This window comes from Amborella trichopoda, chromosome 11, assembly GCF_054954075.1.
Source record: "Amborella trichopoda isolate Santa Cruz 75 chromosome 11, AtrichopodaSantaCruz75HAP2 v2.0, whole genome shotgun sequence".
NCBI classification, from domain to species: Eukaryota; Viridiplantae; Streptophyta; class Magnoliopsida; order Amborellales; family Amborellaceae; genus Amborella; species Amborella trichopoda.
In genome coordinates, this window is record NC_142346.1 from 10,530,054 (window position 1) to 10,549,242 (window position 19,189).

The 19,189-nt window shown below is 34.2% G+C and overlaps 1 protein-coding gene and 1 non-coding gene across 6 annotated transcripts in view; both read left to right on the plus strand.

Moving 5' to 3' along the window:
- LOC18444477 (uncharacterized) overlaps window positions 1–8,752 on the plus strand; it is a 42,942-nt gene extending 34,190 nt beyond the window's left edge. For all 5 annotated transcript variants that reach the window (XR_016044569.1, XM_088852081.1, XM_088852088.1 and 2 more), the window contains one exon: window positions 8,248–8,752. Coding sequence is in view for 4 of the 5 variants with exons in the window: in XM_088852081.1 (XP_088708207.1) it covers window positions 8,248–8,516 (269 nt within the window). In the remaining variant the exon portion in view is untranslated. The remainder of the gene's footprint in view (window positions 1–8,247) is intronic.
- A 4,907-nt stretch (window positions 8,753–13,659) lies between these two features.
- Window positions 13,660–13,730, plus strand: TRNAG-GCC (transfer RNA glycine (anticodon GCC)). The gene has a single exon. It is a non-coding gene; the product is annotated as a tRNA-Gly (tRNA).
- Window positions 13,731–19,189: the final 5,459 nt, after the last annotated feature.

A 19,189-nucleotide genomic window follows, 5' to 3' on the forward strand; every position in this document is an offset into this window, starting at 1 on the left:
ATGTCCTCTCCTAAAGAAACCCTTAGTCATTTCCAAGAGCTCACGATTAATCAAATTCCATAACTTTTGGAAAAAGATTAATAGGAAGCCATCAGGACCAGGTGCCTTATTGCTCGAGAGAGCAAAGATAACTTTTTTCAGTTCATCCATAAAGACATCCCTATCCAAGATAGGAATGAAATTGGACGGAAGAACTTTAAATCCCACCCTACTGAGTATGGGAGTAAAATTGACTTCTGAGGAGAAAGCATTCTAGAAGAGATTGATAGTACCTTGGGACATACCTTCACTCTCATCAGAGTCCACCCCTTGAATACTGAGACCAGAGACATCATTTTGACGTCTCCTAGCAATAGCTATTGCATGAAAAAATTTGGTATTCAAAACCCCCTCTTTCAACCATTTAACCCTAAATCTTTGTTTTCAATACACCTCTTCCACTCTTCTAAGCTCATGCAGCTCATTTATTTTAATACTTCTCGCAACAGCCAACTCTTTAGACCAGTCCCCAGACTGTTGCATGACTTCGTCAGCCTCCTCTATGCTTTTCAAGACATCTTCAATTTTCTTTTTAACATAACAACACTTTTCTCTTTTCCAATCCATAAGCTTGTGTTTAATATTCAAGAGCTTCTTATGGATTTGGAAGTCTAAAGAACCAAAGAAAATTGAATTCTCCCAGGTACTTCTAATTAGGGCAACAACTTCCTTCTCATGTAACCACCCAATTTCAAACCTAAAAGGTTTGAGGCACCCCCGACCAGAGTTTAGAGGTTAGCAAAATAGGAGTATGATCAAAAGATAGTCTAGGGAGAGCTTTAATTGATGCTAAGGGAAAAGTTTCAAACCACTCACCAAACACCAAAAACCTGTCAATCTTGGACATTAACAAATTAGAAATACTTTCGTTGGTCCATGTAAAATTCGTGCTTGAAATGGGCAAATCAATAAGAGCATGGGATTTTATAAATCGATTAAAAAGGCGCATGGCAGAAGTAATCACCCCACCATAAGAACTCTCTTCCGGCCATCTGCTAAAATTAAAATCCCCTCAATGCATAACGGATAATCAAATTAAGAAATAACTTCTGACATGTCACTAATGAAACCTTCTTTCTGAGTAGCAGTATGGGGACCATAAACATTCATTAGACCCCATTGAAAATCAGCCTCTAGACCCACAAAACCAACAAGCAAGAAATTGTCTTTTTTAACCAAACTAAAAGAAAGCAAAACAGAAGGGTCCCACAAAATCCAAAATCCCCCAAAGGCCCCTACCGAGTCAATACCCACAAAATTTACTGCTCCAAGATCCCACACCTCCCTTATCCTAGATAAACTAGGACTGGAAAGTTTGGTTTCTTGCAAAATAAGTGCAGTAGGCTTATACTTACCAAAAAATGGATGTCTTTCTTACGTTTGAGGTCATCCAAACCTCTTACATTCCAAGAAAGTATTAACATTAAGAAAGTTTAGAGAAGAAAGAACCTGACCTATCCCTTCTGGTACTAAAATAAGTCTCTTCCAGCATCAGAGCATCCTCCATAGCTTCATCAAAAGATGCTTCCATAGATGACGAGGAAGGAGAGGAGCTTACTTTGATAACCTGTTCATCGCAAATGATTATGCCAGAGGCAGCACCAGGACACTGACCACGGGCCATCAACCGAGCAGACGACCTCGTGCCCTTTATCGGGCTCTTACCTTTCTTCTTTTTTCTAGCCACTTCCTTTGTAGGGGACCTCTCACCATCGCATACGTCCTCCCTCCCACCGCAAACGTCCTTCTTTCCTGCATCAAAAGGTCCTAAATTTTCTGCCCTTTGCTTCTCAACAATATCTTTAAACACCACCCCGATCGGCAAATCAATGTCCTTCCCACTATCGTGCACAATAGAACTAACCCTAACCCCACACTGATCATTTTGAACAACTCTCTCTGGAAGAGGAGTCGAAATCTCAGTAGAAGTTGGGATTGCATCCCCAGATGGTGCAGTTCTCCTTCACGCATGTCTGCTGCAAGATCGTACGTGTCACCACGTTGCCGCCCCCAGCCATCATCTCGACCTTCAAAAATTGTGCCTCAAATCCTTGGCGCAAAGATACGCCTTCCACTATTTCGGCGTTAATTTGTGCACGCAAACCTATCGACTTCGGTGGTCTCGCACAAAGCATAACCTCTCGTAGACCCTCAACTCTTTCAGTAACGTAAGACGAACAAGAAGTCGAACAATCAACAAAACGGTCCACAGGAATCCACCTTTTGCATATTTTCAAATTTTGAAACTCCCTCTTCCCTGTCCTAAAAATCTGGGGACCATCCGTTGACAGAGAGGCAGAAACGGAAATAGCCCGGACTGATGGAGCTCTACGACGTCGAACAACCTCTTGCCATCCAACTTCCTCCACCACCTAAGTTATAGCCCTCTGCAAGCAAGAGGGTCACTGCCAATAACCTTCGTTTATTGCAAGACCGCTATGGAAAAAAACTCTTGCCCTACTTGTAATCTCAAACTCTTTGGAATGGGGGCCCCACACAATTTCCAGATGCAAATCCAAACAAATCGTAAGTCAACCCCATCAAAAGCAGCCTTACAATATCACAAAACTCCCCACACTTTTTAGCAAACTTGCAAAAAAGTAGACATAGACCAGGCATGAAAAGGCAATACCTGACAACCTAATCCATATACTTTCTTTCCGTAAATAAGAGAGATGGGATGCAGGTTTCCAAAGGTCAAGAGACAGGAGCTTGCCTCTAATACGATCAAAACGATTTTTCAACGCCATCTCCGCTTCCTCCTTAGATTGAAGAAAGAAAATGATCTTGTTCTCCCCCATTATTTTAACATTCGGAGCATATGACAAACTCCAACTTCTTCTAGCCCAATCAAAAAGACCGAAGATATCAGTTGATGGGGGAGAGAATAAACCCACCACTGAGAACTTCTCACCTAACAAAAGCCCACCTGATAAATCATACCTGATAGTAACCAGAACATCTCTTACACCACTTTTCTCACCACCAGCGTTCATCCTCCATGCTCACCATCTCTTTTAGCACCGAAGATTAATCTGCCGGTGACTTTAAAGAACCATCTAACACCTTTTCAATGATAATGACGCTTGCAGGGGAGAGAGTGATAAGAGAGCGAGAGGGGTGAGAGAGAGAGAGAGAGAGAGAGAGGAGGGTTGTGTTCCATGGGCAGAGAGAGAGGGAGAGAGGAGGGTTGTGTTCCATGGGCAAAGATAGAATCATGCGTGAAGCTTCTAAGCAATGTCATTTCACATGATCCAAGACTTTAAAAAATGATTCTAGAAAGAAATCACACTAAACTATTGATGAATAGATTAATAATTTATAAGATCCAAAATGATGTAGTGACTAGTATATGATCCTGCGTGGAAACCATTGGGAGAGTAGAAAAAAGTCACTTAACTAAATGACTACATAATTTATCTGTTCCAAATTGATATACCGAGAGATTGCTAGGAAAACATAGGGGAGAGAGGGATCCTATTTGGATGACAATTAATTTGATCTAGAACATAATATTTTGGCTGAAATTAATGTACTCTAGATATTATTATCTCGATATTAGTGTTAGTTGTTTGGTACAGTATAATATTATTTAATAGATACAGCTTTTATAAGCCCTAGGTTTTATGAAAACAAAGTAAAGCTTCACCTTGAATCCTCGATCGGAAAACACTTTGGGCATTAGAAATCTCTATGATGGCTCTAAAATCAATTTCCAACACTGACTTTGAATTTTGGATCCGAAAAGATGATATAACTCTTGCGAATCTATGAATACTTTTTTTTAAGGTGAAATGGATGGTTAGGATAATGTATTACAAAATACATTAATTTGGAGCGTGAATTTTTTTTTTTTTTCACAACCATAATGGTCAAGGCAGAGATGATCAATTTGAAAGTTCTATGATGCTAAAATTGCAATTTTCGATGAGTTTTAAGACGAGGCTTTACTTATTCGATAGATAAGGCTGTAGCCCTATCAAAATATTTTCCTATAATTGTTTTCACTTTTTCAGTGATTTCCAGCTGTTTTTTTGTTACTTTAAGTTGAAAATATGCAATTTTAACAAATTACTTTGAATAAAGTAAAAAAAATCTTTTAAAAAAATAAACTTATATGTAAAATGGCCCATAAGTTTATCTCGGATAACTTTTTCATGGACAATGCCAAAAACTAGATAGCTCATTATAAAGATTAATTTTATTGAAATAGTAAATTATTAATGATAATGAATTCATACAAACAAACCCTGAGAGTCCAGCGAGAGATACTAATGGAAAAAGGTACTAATCCCTGGTGGGAACATATCTTCCAATTAGGCTACACCATTACAAAGATACTAATCCCCTGTGGGGCCATCACTGTCGCACATCCTTGGTTGAAATGGAGATAGATGGAGAGTGGACCCACCCAAAATAGAAATTAAAGTATACGGCAAGAGACGTGCTACTCTTTCACACGTTACCCCGGACAACTTGTTGAAGGGATGGTCATAACTAGGGGGTGGCAACGGGTGGGGTATGGGTCAGGTCCAATCGGTTGGACCCAGACCCAAACCCAAACTCGAATGTATTAGGGTCCAAGTTCTGGATTCGGACCCGGACCCGACCTATCGGGTCCAAAAGTTGGACCTATGCCCATACCCTTTGGGTCTCGGGTCTATCCTGTTGGGTCCCGGGTCTAGTAAGGTCCATTGCCACTTTCATTATGAACTTCTTTTTTTGTAGCCTACAATGGTGAAAAACAAAGCACATATTTTTTAGGGTCGGGTGATTAGAGAGAGAGACATTCAAGATCCAGAGTGCGAGCTATGTCTCCAAGAAACTGAGAGAGGGAGGATAGCGATGGGGTTTAGCCTTTTGTGAAACCAGGGGAAATCGAAAAATATTGAAATGATTTTAGGGTTGGGGATTTGGCCTTTTGATAAATTAAAAATTTGGGTCTGGTATAACATGACCCGTACTCGGACCCAGGACAATCCGGGTATTCTCTATTGGACTTAGACTCTACTTACAAGTCCAAAACTTTGACCCATCGTATCAGGATCCGTTTCAGGTATACCCTGCGAGTATGGGTTGGGTCCGGGTCCATTGCTACTCCTAGTAATAACCCCTACAAACATTTTGTGCACGTGACATCTCCTTGAATACAAAAAAGCGAAAGATGTAGCATACAAATAATTTTAAAAGGAAAAATATATAATGAAGGCATTTACTTTTGGTACAAGATGGTCACAATTAATCTTGACCATGGAATGTAAAATTAGGTGGTTGCGTTTATTCCATTAACCATTAACCAGACTTAAAGTTCAATGGAAATTTTTTCAAACTTACTACATACCTAAACTATCAAATTTCACATTAGATGGTTATTAGTAATTGTGACTTCCTTATAGCAGAGGTAAATAGTCTCATCGAATACTATCCCATTTTAAAAAGTTTGAATAATATGGTTCTCAATTTTGAACGGCTGGTTGTTGTTAGGAGGGTACAAGTAATTGCTCTTTAGGATGCTACATGTAGCATGCCAAATGTCCCCTTAAAAGCCCTAAAAAAAAGGAAAATATCAATAAAATGATCAAATTACTTAAAATACGGTGCCCTTCAAATTTTATCATGGTATATAAATTTGATGTAAAATGTTATTAAGATTATCTGAAAATCTATTTTTATATCTAATTATAAAATTTTAAATTTTAAAAATAGTTAAAATCAAGTAGATCTATAATCATATGAAAATCTTGAAAATAGATGATGTAGATAATATATTGTAAAATACACTATTTTTGGGATTTAGAATCTTTTTATTTTTCAGTCATACATATCGATATCGAGATGATCAATCAAAGGATTTTTCAACATTAAAACAACCTTTTCCAATAGATTTTTGAGAGGCATCTGTAGTTCTACATTATAAGATAGTGTCCTTATATAAACTTTTTCCTTCAAACTATATCAAGTCTTTTGTCAAAAATGCTCAAAATACTCACCTTCCAGGTTTGGGAATTTGAAAAAGAGTATCTTGATATTTGGCATGTGGTACTACCAAAATGCTATCATTGTTTTAAGATTTCAAAATTAGGATAATATGTTTTAATTTAGGGTTTTGAACTGAAATCAAAGGAGGTAGTTTTATCATTTGCCTTGAGCTATTTCAGTTAAGTGACATAAATACTTCTCAATATTGTTAAAAATGCTGATCTTGGATTTGAATCCAAAACAAACAACTTTGATGAATCCACTAGTGGGGCCAACTCCAAAATGACCTCCTTAATATGAATTCTAAACATGAAATAAGTTGAAAGAAAATCAAACTTAGGGTTTGAAATATAGACCAAATTATTTAAATTTGCTTGTATGTTCCAAGTCTCAAAACCGGAGCAAGAGATTTTAATAAAAAAAAAAGTAGTTTAAATTTTCATAACAAAGTAAAAAAATGTATTTTTGTATCCCAAATTTTGGGGATGTAGCTCCTAGAACCTAATGAGCCTCAAACGGGGGAGAAAAAAAACCTCCTTGTGTCTCAAAAAATTAACATCTCAAGATAATACCACCATGGTGTTCAAATCAAATTTATGGAACAATATATCATTTTAAAAATATTAGTTTACTCAAGTACTTTCTCAACTATTTTGTTAAAGAGCGTATATAGCATATTCTCAAGAGTGTATATATATATATATATATATATATATAACAATTCCCTCAGGTCAAAGAGTAACTTGGGAGGAATTTTTTTATCCGGAATTTTAGAACTAATCTAAGTATCATTGGATAATGAACTTCATGGAAAAAGTAGATTGTAAGTTTTTGAACACTTAGATCTTGTCCTCCAAAAATTGGATGGCTTTTTCCTTTACTTCTATTCCTAAATGCGTCTCTATTGCCTGAGCCCCAAACTTACAATTAAACAAAAAGAAATGGAAGAGTTGTCCATGAGTCAACGGGTGCAAGAGCCCACAGACTCTTAAACGTCAATATCTAAGATGGACATTGTGATGAACATATGGGTCAAATCAAATACGGCTGGTGCCAAAAACATTGGACAAATATGGATGGTGCGGAAAACATCCCTTAAAAAGCACATTTTAAAGTTTTTTTTTTTTTTTCATATTTATGATCAGTTTGGCATTGAAGATAAATCTTTAAAATTTGGATGCAGTTAGCATATGGACACCTCCGTAGGTGTAAAGGTACAGTGCCTTCAAATTTTATCATGGTATATAATTTAGATGTAAAATGTTATTAGGATTATCTCAAAATCTATTTTTATATCTAATTATAAAATTTTAAATTTAAAAAATGGTTAAAATCAAGTAGATATATAAACATATGAAAATCTTGAAAATGGACGGTGTAGATAATATGTTGTAAAATGCACTATTTTTTAGATTTAAAATCTTTTTATTTTTCATAATCATACATTTCGATGTCAAGATGATCAATCAAAAGGTTTTTCAACATTAATACTACATTTTCTGATGGATTTTGAGGGGCATCCGTAGTTCTACATTATAAGGTAGCATCCTTATATAAACTTTTTCCTTAAAATTTTGGATAAAAAATCTATATTTAAGTTTAAGGTTAAGCTTTTTCCTTAAAATTTTGGATAAAAAATCTATCTTTAAGTTTAAGGTGAAGTCTCCATGGGGGCCGCACTTGTACATATAAGTCAGCTGCCTTGTAGTATAGAAACCCATTCAAAATAAATAGATGCAGTGATGTGGATTACGCTACCACAGTATGCTTTCCTTAAAACCTGTAAGACACTCACGCTCTCCACCCATTTTATTTAAACTCTCCCCTTCTCTCACCACCTTAAAATTTCTCTCTCCTCTCTCTCTCTCTCTCTCTCCAAACTTCTTAAACTGAAATCCTCCCTTCCCAAATTACAGCCCGAACCCTCCTCTCTTTGTTAAAAGGCTTCGGATCTCTCTGTGTGTCCAATGTCCACTACCAGGAAAACCCTCCGAAATTCTGTAGTCGTCTCTATTGGCTGCAGCTGCCGAGGATCGAAGCCCGCCACCCCAACGCCCCGTAAGAAGCCACCAGAAAACAACCAGAAACTGCCCAAAACCCATCGGAAAACCGCCCACAAACCCCCTGAAACCTCCTCCACCTCCTTTGACTTCTCCAGTGGAGACCTTATCTCCCCAGAGAACCACTATTTTCTGGCCGCCTCACCTCAAATCCGCCATCTTTTGCCAGAGCATGACTATATGTCGGGGGAGAATCGGGAATCGGGGTGGAGGATAGGAGAGAGTGTTGCGGTGGTGACGACGTCGGAGAATCCCTACATCGATTTCAGCCGTTCGATGGTGCAGATGATAGTCGAGAAGGAGATCTACGACCAAGATGAGCTAAGGGAGCTTCTCAGGTGCTTTCTTAGTCTCAATTCAAAGGAGCACCATGAGACCATCATCCGGGCCTTCGCCGGAATCTGTAAGTACAATCCCGGTTTTGTCCGGAATCTGTAAGGTTTTGGCCGGAATCCGGTGAAAATTTCGGCATACAGACTTTCTAATCAAAAGGAGGTTTTTTTTTTTTTCTTTGTTTATGACTTTAACGTGTTTGGAGTCGTGTCATATTTAGTGGTTGAGAAGTTGTTTAATGGTGAAATGTAAAGATGCATGATTTTGCTGACACTTATTTAATCAAGATAGATATAGATCCATGTATATACTTATTTGGTGTCTTTATTGTGTTTGAAAAATGGGTGTTGAAGTGAGGGAATAATGAACGTTGGGATCTTTCCTTGGGTGCGTGGTCATTTACTTTAGTATTGAATACCAGATTAAAGGCGGGCGTCAGGGTGGTCACTTGAGACAGAGTGGTTGTTTTAATGTCTCTTCTCTCTCTTAATGTGTATCTCTCTCTTTGGGGTGTCACGTGATTGATGTGGATTTTCATTCTCTATCTAAATTTGGCTTTCTTCTTGACCAAGTGCACCTCTCTCATTGGGTCTTTGCTGCTTTCGTTTTCTTTTAATTTTTTTTTTTTTTATATTTTAAAATATATATATATATATTTCGTTTTTTTTAATTTTTTATTTTTATTTTTATATTTTATAATATATATATATATATATATATATATATAGACTTCTAGGCTACCAACTCTTGTGATCCACTACAAAAACTAACACAATTTCATCATCATCATTGTACCCTTTCTTCAACTAGTTGGGGCTGACTATTAAAATAGTGGATTGTCATTCTCCTTTAATGGTCATACCTTTGGAGCCGTTTGGGTATATGAAAATTTATTATATGGCAATCGATTAGAAAGAAATATATCATTATCACTTTTTAGATAATAAAAAAATAGAAAGAGATTACCAAAAAAAATTTATATATCATAAAATGCATCACGTTCACGTCTATCTGCCCTATCTCAACTTAATAAAATACTAACTCACCTACTCGATTGGCATAGATTCTCCCTCCCTCTTTACACGCATCTCCTCTCTCTTTGAACCATAACCTGTTTGTTTAAGGTGCTCATTCTCTCTTTAAGCCATTTCTTGTCATCTCTATTTTTTTTATGCCCTTTTTTTTAAGCCCCCCTTCCTCTCATCAGGACTTTTCTTTTTTTTTTTAAGCCCCTTACTCACTATTATAATAAAAAATTTTACCTAACGTAAAAAATTACACAACACAATTATAATAAAAAAATTTACCCAACATAATCTTTATAAGATATTAGTAAAAGTTCAAATGAAATAAGATATTTCTTTACTTTCTTCCGATATCTCAAAATTTTCTACTGCAATTACCAAACCTTCTAGTTTACTAATCAAATTTTTTTTCATTTTTTAATTTGAAATATAAAGGCTTTTAATTTGATATTATAAATTTATTATTTATTTGAAATTATATAGATAGACATTTGAAAGACTTCTATAAAAAATAAATAAAAATAAGGCTTATCACAATAAAAACATGTTATTCCAATCATATTATTTCAATTACTAATCATGTTAAAATCAATATCTAATCATGTTAAAAGACATGTGATTCTATGTAATTGCCAAATGCATATAAAATAAGTAAGAAATTGTGTGATGATGACGTTAGAATGGTACAAATTATTATTAAAAAATCTTTTTAGAATAATGATGTTATTAATAGAAAATATTTTTGAAATGATGTGATGATGACTTTAATTCCATATTTCAATAGAATTTTGTGACAAAAAATATAAAAAAATAATAGTTTATAGACAAGTAGTGTTGGTAATGCATTTTTTATATTTCTTCCAGATATAGCCAAACAGTGGCTACGTATTTCTCATGTTGCATTTAAATACTACCCAAACAGTAACAAATCATTTGCAGTTAATGTATTACTCTGTAATGTATTACGACAGTAATATATTTCAAGAAAGCTTTCTATGTTACCCCTACAACATAGAAGTTCTATCCTCTCCTTTATCCAACCGTCTATTTTTTAATAGACGGCTAAGATTGCCCCAATCGCAATGGTACGTCTCTACACTGTTTTATTTTTAATGTTTTTTCTATAAACTATTTTGATACCACATTTTGGACGTCCATTCCTCTATTGAACCCGCACTAACGAAAAATATAAAACAAATATTTTTGATAAAATAAAATGATGAAAATAACCCTGAAAGATTTAAGAGGTATTTTGATCATTATTTTTTATCGAAAAATTATTGTTAATATTTTTCATATGTACGCCCCATAGAGAAGATGGCACGTGCGAAATTTCATATTCAGAAAAGTTGTATTAGAAAAACTAAAAATAAAATACTTTAAGATGTCTGATCTAAGATCAAACGGTGAGTGACTCTCTTGATAAAAAATGGACGGCTGGATGGTAAGGAGAGGATAGAACGTCTATGTTGTAGGGAGAATATAGAACGCTTTTCCATGTATTTCACGGACAATATATTTATAGGTATCCAAACAGCCCCTTAGTGATGCTATAAATCTTGGTATTGAGCCAAACATGAATCGAATAGACAAAAGTAGCACAATTTATTATAGCAAAATCCAAGTGCCTAAATGTACAGGACTGTATATCATGAGACTATTTACTTTTAATATGAAGATGTCGCAGTCATTTTTAGCTATTAGATGTGAAATCCAATAAATTGAACTATATCAAAAAATTTTATTTTTGACTGTGTCAATGACACATCCTCAACAACTCCATTTCACAGTGCAACAATCAATAATGATTATTAAATCCTTGCATTAAAAATAAATAAAAAAGTTTATATAAAGTTGCAACCTCATTTATACAACTGTGGATGCACCTAAAAACTGATCATGAAAAATAAAAAGATTTTAAGTTTCAAAAATAGTGTATTCTACAACATATTATCCTTACCTTCTATTTTCAAGATTTTCATATGCTTATAGATCTATTTGATTTTAATTATTTTTAAAATTTAAAATTTTATAATTAGATATAAAAATAAATTTTGAGATAATTCTAAAAATATTTTACATTATAATTATATACCATGAAAAAATTTGAAGATTTACCAAACCTCTACGGCTACGGATGCATCCGTATGCCTACTGCACCCTAAAAATAAATTGTATACATCTACATTTCCTAGATAAAAATCTCTCTTTTACTCTCTCTCTCTCTAAGCAACTTTTCTTTCTCTCTCTAAAAAAACGTTGTAATCGGTGGCTATTTGTCACGTAAGACTGAGACTGACATGTAAAAGCAAGAGATTGAAAGCATCATGTGTACTTTGATGTTGTCCCCTGATCACTTTAGTCAGGATGTAGTTTCTTTTTGTGACTAAGGCCGCAACTGGCTACCTGGGTGTGCGTGAATTGGCGGAAAAAGTTTATATACTGTAGATGCTTTTAAAAAATCCATGAGAAAAGGTTGTTTAAATGTTGAAAAACCCTACATTGATAACGGATGTATGACTATGAAAAATAAAAAATTCAAAAAAATAGTGCACTTTACAACGTATTATCTACTTGATTTATAGATCTATTTTATTTTAATTATTTTTTAAATTTAAAATTTTATAATTAGATATAAAAATAGATTTTGAGATAATCTTAAAAGTATTTTACATCAAAATTATATACCAGATAAAATTTGAAGGGCACCTTAACCCTACACCTAGAGTGGCGTTCGTATGCCAACTGCACCCTTGTCTTAATGGATTTTTGTGAATGAAAGAAAGTGCTATGCTTTCAATGAAGAGAAATGATTGTTTAAAATAGGCTGAAAAAAATCAAAATTATGGATTTAAAAAAATTTGATCCAAGGTAGGAAAATTTCAAAAGAATATTAAAAAGAAGAAGAAAATACAAAATAGAGCATTTGACAATAAAAACTCACAAATCAGTATAAAAACATCCAAAATGCATATATAATTCGCATGAAAAGTTTTTGGTGAGTCGGCTAAGGTTGATATAGGACCCCCATCAAAATCCATCTTAAAGATGGATTTATATCCAAAATTTTGGGGTTTATTAATCTCAAGTTCTCATAATGAATCCAAATTTTCCTTTTCTGAAAAATAACAATAGTATTTTTCGCTATTCTATCAATTTTAACTTTGATTGAAGGTACCTTCTTTTGACGACTGCCTCTAAGATGGACATCTTATGCATAAGTGGACACACCTGTGATGGTGCGAGTTAGTTCAGGTTGAAGGCTAAAAAAGAGCAAGGGCTAGCTCAAAAAGATATTGTCAGAAGTAATGAAAAAAGATATGAAAACTTATAGCCTCATTGAAAGTATACCCATTAATAAAGCAAAATGGCAAACTAAGATTTGTGTAGCTAGTCGGAAAAGAGGCTCTAAGGATTAGGGGTGACAATGGGTTGGGTCCGGTCTAGGTCTGACTAGACTTAGACTTGAAAAAAGTTATGAGACTTAGACGCGGACCCTCCCCAATTTTTTTTTATAAATATATTTAAGTATTATATTAAAAAATATTAGACTTAAAAATATATAGGTATATTTATTTAAATAATAGTATATTATATAAATAAATACATGTATTATTTAAATATTAGACTTAAAAATATATAGGTATATTTATTTAAATAATAGTATAATATTATATATTTAATATTATTTATTTAATTTTAATAATAAAACTATTCAGGTCGGATCTAATTTTTGGACCTAGACCCGACCCATTAGGTACAATTTTTGGACCCATTCCCGGATCTGGGGGTTGTCAAGTCATGGGTAAGGGGTCCGGGTCCGGGTCCGGTACCGGTTCCGGTTCCGGGTCCATTGCCAACCCTACTGAGGCTGATGATGATGATCCCACAAGTTTGTATAATGTTTAAGTGAGAGAGGATCTCGATGGCAAAGATTCGCTACTCAAACATCAACCTGAAAAAGGCAAAGTGCTTAGCTTTAATGCTACTTTTCCCATTACAAGGAGTTGGTGCGTATGACCAACCATATCTCACTCACTGTGTGAGAAAGGCCCCTCTTCAAGTCACCCAAGATTACTTGTGTCCATCCTAAGACGATAGACCCAGTGGGACCCTCTTTGCTTCACTCAAGGGCGAGTCCTTGCAACTTTAATGTGGTGTATCTTTCTCTCTCTCTAACTCAGGATTTATCTATTTCTTAAACAACTTCTCAAATATACCTTGCACCAGTGGTCTAGTGGTAGAATAGTACCCTGCCACGGTACAGACCCGGGTTCGATTCCCGGCTGGTGCATTAATGAATAATATTTTTTGCATTGTCATAGAAACGTACTTCAATATCCAAAAAATCTGCAGATTATAGAAGGGAGTTGTCATAGAAACGTACTTCAATGTCCAAAACTAGTGCAAACATATCATCTTGTCTACAAGATGTATGGATATTAAGAAAAATAGATAAGATGCAATGGATATTAAGAAAAATAGATTTCAAATATTGGAAATAATGCATCTTGCAATATATTTTCGAAGGGTTAATTTTCAAGTCTTCATAGATATGCTCGTTCGACACTATAAGATGCATGGATAGATGCATGGATATTAGGAAGGGATATTAAGAAAAATAGATATGCGTGGATATTAAGAAAAATAGATACAAGATGTATGGATATTAAGAAAAATAGATAAGATGCAATGGATATTAAAAAAAATAGATAAGATGCAATGGATATTAAGAAAAATAGATTTCAAATATTGGAAATAATGCATCTTGTAATATATTTTCGAAGGGTTAATTTTCAAGTCTTCATAGATATGCTCGTTCGACACTATAAGATGCATGGATAGATGCATGGATATTAGGAAGGGAGTTGTCATAGAAACCTACTTCCTTAGTTCAAAGAAGGGAGTTTTTATAAAAGAAGGGAGTTGTCATAGAAACATACTTCAATGTCCAAAACTCGTGCAAACATATCATCTTGACTACAAGATGTATGGATATTAAAAAAAATATATAAGATGCAATGGATATTAAGAAAAATAGATTTCAAATATTGAAAATAATGCATCTTGTAATATATTTTCGAAGAGTTAATTTTCAAGTCTTCATAGATTCTGCTTGTTCGACACTATTAAGCTTTAAATTTTATACTTAGAGATTAAAAGTAAATTTCATAAATATGCTCGTTCGACACTACTAAGCTTTAAATTTTATACTTAGAGATTAAAAGTAAATTTTCGGGCCGTCATAAAACTTTTCAATATTAAAACAACATATTTCAATACTATTTGAAGGTGCTCCTTACTTTGATTGTTTAAGGCCTTGACCGTATACAAACTGCACCCTTTATGAAAATAAAAAACTGCACCCTTTATGAAAATACTCATAAGAGATGAACACTTCTAACCAGCGTTTTAAAAAACGCCGAGTCGAACCGGACTCGCCCGGTTCGACTCGGAAATAGTGAAAAAGGAACCGGATCGCCCAAAAATCGGAAATCGTCCGGTTCTAGAGAGAACCGGACGATTCTATACAGTGAATCGCCGATTCACTGTACGGAATCGGCGAGTCCGAACAGTGAATCGGCGATTCCGTACGGAATTTTTTTTTTTTTTTTTTTGGTAATCCATGATAGATTTTTTTGTAATCCATGATCGAATTTTTTGGTTTTTTGTAACCCATAATAGAATTTTTTGTAATCCATGATCGAAATGTTTGTTTTCTTTTCTTGTAATCCATGATCGATTTTTTTGTTTTTTTTTTTTTTTTTGTAACCCATGATAGAATTTTTTGTAATCCATGATCGAATGTTTTGTAATATATGATCGAAATGTTTGTTTTTTTTTTGTAATCCATGATCGAAATGTTTGTTTGTTTTTTTTTAATCCATGATTGAATTTTTTGTTTTTTGCTTTTTTTGTAACCCATGATAGAGTTTTTTGTAATCCATGATTGAATTTTTTGTAATCCATGATCGAACTATTTTTTTCTTTTTTTGTAATCCACGATTGAATTTTTTGTTTTTTTTGTTTGTTTTTTTTTGTAATCCATGATCGAATTTTATGTAATTCATGATCGAATTTTATGTAATCCATGATCGAATTTTATGTAATCCATGATTGAATTTTTTGAAAATTTGTGATTTTTTTTGTTTAATCCATGATCGAATTTTTTTTTGTAATCCATGATAGAATTTTTTGAAAATTGTGATTTTTTTTTTAATCCATGATCGATTTTTTTGAAAATTTGTTTTTTTTTTTTTTTAATCCATATTATTCAAAGAGAAAACGAGAGAGATGATGATTTTGAGGCCACCCTATCCCAGCCATATAATTCACATATCGAGTCCCAACAGCAACAGTGTAGGGATGAGCACGAAATACTGTAAATTAAATGCTGAATGGCGGTTCATGCAGGGAAAGAACATATCAATATTCGCATATTCATTCAAAAACATGAAAATTCTTAATGGAGTACCCTCATTTTTTATTGAATTCCTAAAAACCAATATTTATAATGAATTTTAATAATTTTTTCGGATTTTTTTGAAGCTTTATTCTGACCGATTCACCCGATTCCAATCCGGATCGCCGATTCGCCGATCCGGATCGCCGATTCGCCGATCAGGATCGCCGATTCTCCGATCCGGATCGCCGATTCGCCGATCCGGATCTCCGATTCGCCGATCCGGATCGATTTTTGAAAAGCCCGATCCGGGTCATCGATCCGGTTTTTAAACCATTGCTTCTAACAATTTACGATTTAGTTGTAAAATTCCCATATAATACACATGGTCCTTAATTAGAATAGTCGCAAATGGATAATGTTGGATAATAAGATAATATTTTCATAAATTTCCCTAGAATAAGATGTGGCACTGAAATCGCTTCCGACTCGTCTCCACTAATCGGACGGTGATGATTCTTATGATCAATCCCTTGTGGTCGATGATTACTATATATTTTTCCCCAAAAGTTGTATCTACGAAGAGTCTGAAACTTTAGGGGCATACTACAATCCTTAGAAAAGGGGTTAGGTACTATTTTTAAAATTATCTCACCGATGAGAGAGGCTGATCAGACTAAGTGTATGATTTATGGGAGGTACTACTAGGATCACATGGAGAGATGGGGAGAGAGAGATCGTGGGCTCATGGGTGGTAAGGGTGGCAATGGACCTGGACCCGACCCACGACTTGACAGGTAGACTCGACTCGAATCTGGGTATGGGTTTAAAATTTGGACTTGGCTGGTCCGATCTAAATCCAAATTTTAGACCCGAATACTATTCGGTTTGGGTCCATGTAGACCTGATCCGGACCTGACCCAAAGTTTATTAATTTATTTTAAAAACATACTTATAGTCATAATGTTTGAATAATGCATATATATATATTATATTAATATGAAAAAAAATTATATAAAGTTGTAACTTTAAAATATAGAATTAAGGTGCACCTCAAAAATCCATTATAAAAGGTTTTTTTGATATTATAAATCCCTCTAATTGATCATCTTAACATCAAGATGTATTGAAATGAAAATAAAAAAAATATTTCGAGTCTTAAAAATAGTGTAACTTGTAACACATTATGTGGATTGTCAATTTTCAAGATTTTCAAATGTTTATATATCTACTTGATTTGAGCTATTTTTTAAGTTTAAAATTTTATAATTAAAGTTGAAAATAAATTCTCAATCCATTCTAAAAATTTTTTACTCCTAAGTTAGTTTTATGATAAAATTTGAAAAGTTAGTTTTATGATAAAATTTGAAGATGCACCTTAATTTGATTGTTTAAGGTTGCCTCTTTACACAAACCACACCCTTTAAATACATAAATATTTTTCCTTTTGGGTCAAATCCGATTTGGGTTTGGGTCCCTTACAAACAATTTGGGGCCATGTCTTGGTGTATAGGTCCAAATCCAGGTCCAACAATACATTCATGGTTCAGTTGGACCAAGTCCGACCCGACCCGACTCATTGGGTGTGGGCCGTGCTTGTATCTTTATATCCTATATTACCTATTTAGGGTTATGGTTTCCTAGCAATATATTAGGAACGCTTACAAAGGTGGATAGGGCAGAGGTAGTTCCTTGTCACTTTCGGAGGAGTCTAATGCACCCACATAGAAAAATGTCATCTTGTCGAGAAACAAGTTAAACATAATAAATTATACTACAGAAGCAAGGTGGGCCTCAAAGATTCATAGAAAAAGATCGTTCCTATCTTATGGGATTGTATACAATAAGACCATTTACCTTTTATACAAGGTGGTCACAATTATGTACAATCATCTAATGTGAAATCTGATAGCTTGGTTGTGTCACAAAATTCAAGAAAATTTTATTTAAAGTTTGAGCTTGGTCAATGGAATAAATGCAGCCATCTAATTTCACATCCAATAGTTAAGCTTAATTGTGACCACCTTGTACCAAAGATAAATGGTCTCATTGTATACTGTTTCTTTATTTATTTAGAGTTGAAGTGTTTTCTAGTAATATACTGTTGAAACTTACAAATGTGGACATCGTAGGGGCAGCTCTTTGGTAACTTTTGGAAACTCATCATCAACATTATCATAGTCTTTTTCGCATTAATTGGGTTTCGCTATACGAATCTTGGTCTGTCATTATGCTCTATTAAGGATCATATAGTGAGGCCATAAATTCCCATATCTTTTTAGAGTACTTCCAACCACGTCTTTTTAGGCATACCCCTTGTCTTTTTCAAGCCTTCAACTTAAACTAACTCGCATCTATTGATACCAAACCTAAATTTTTTTGAATAGTTTCATTTTGAATTCTATCCCTTCTTATCTTGTCACTCATCTATCTCAACATCTTCATCGTTGTTAAAGTTATTTTATGAGTATATTGTTTTTTGTCTGCCCAATATTTCACCCCATAGAGCAAAGTTGGTATTAAAGTTGTCATATAGAACTTGCCCTTCAGCTTCTTTGGAATGCGGTGATCACCTAAACTTCTGATTGCACATCTGTACTTCACCTACTCAGCTTTAAGTATATGTGTGATATCTTCTTCAATATCTCTATTTTTCTGGATTATCGACCCAAAATATCGAAAGTGTGGTTTTTTTTACTATTGGAGATGCGTCAATAAAAAAAGATATTGTTTTCTTAATGGAAAAGTTCATATATGGTGCCAAACTTATATTATAGAAGTATGGTACACCTAAAAGATCTATCCAAAAAGTTTATTATGATATTGGATTACCTTAAATTGATCATCTCAACCTTGATCTGTATAAATATCTTTTTTAAAAAAAAAGAAAAAAAGATTTTAAGTCTTATATATCGTGCATCTTGTAACACATCATATGTGCTGTCTGTTTTCAAAATTTTCAAATGTTTATATATCCATATCATTTTGGAGCCTCTAAATTGGAGAATTAGGGACAAAGTATTTCCCAAACCACAACTACATCTTTTTAGCAGGATTAAGCAAGTTGTCTTACTTGATTGTTTAAATTTGACATCGTACATAAACCGCACCCTTTTCTTACTGTCTTTCGAGTTTTTAGTGGCTTAATTTAATGGAAAAAAAAGAGTAAATTCTAGAAAAGTGCACTTCCATTTATTCTTCTCGTGAAGTTTGTAGTTTGATTTATGCCACACTCCATGGAAATTCCATGACAATTTTGGTCTCTTGGGTTGTAAAAATCAAACCAAAACCAATTTATTACGGCATTAATATTTCTATAGAATTGGTTGATCTCCTATATCATTTGGAAA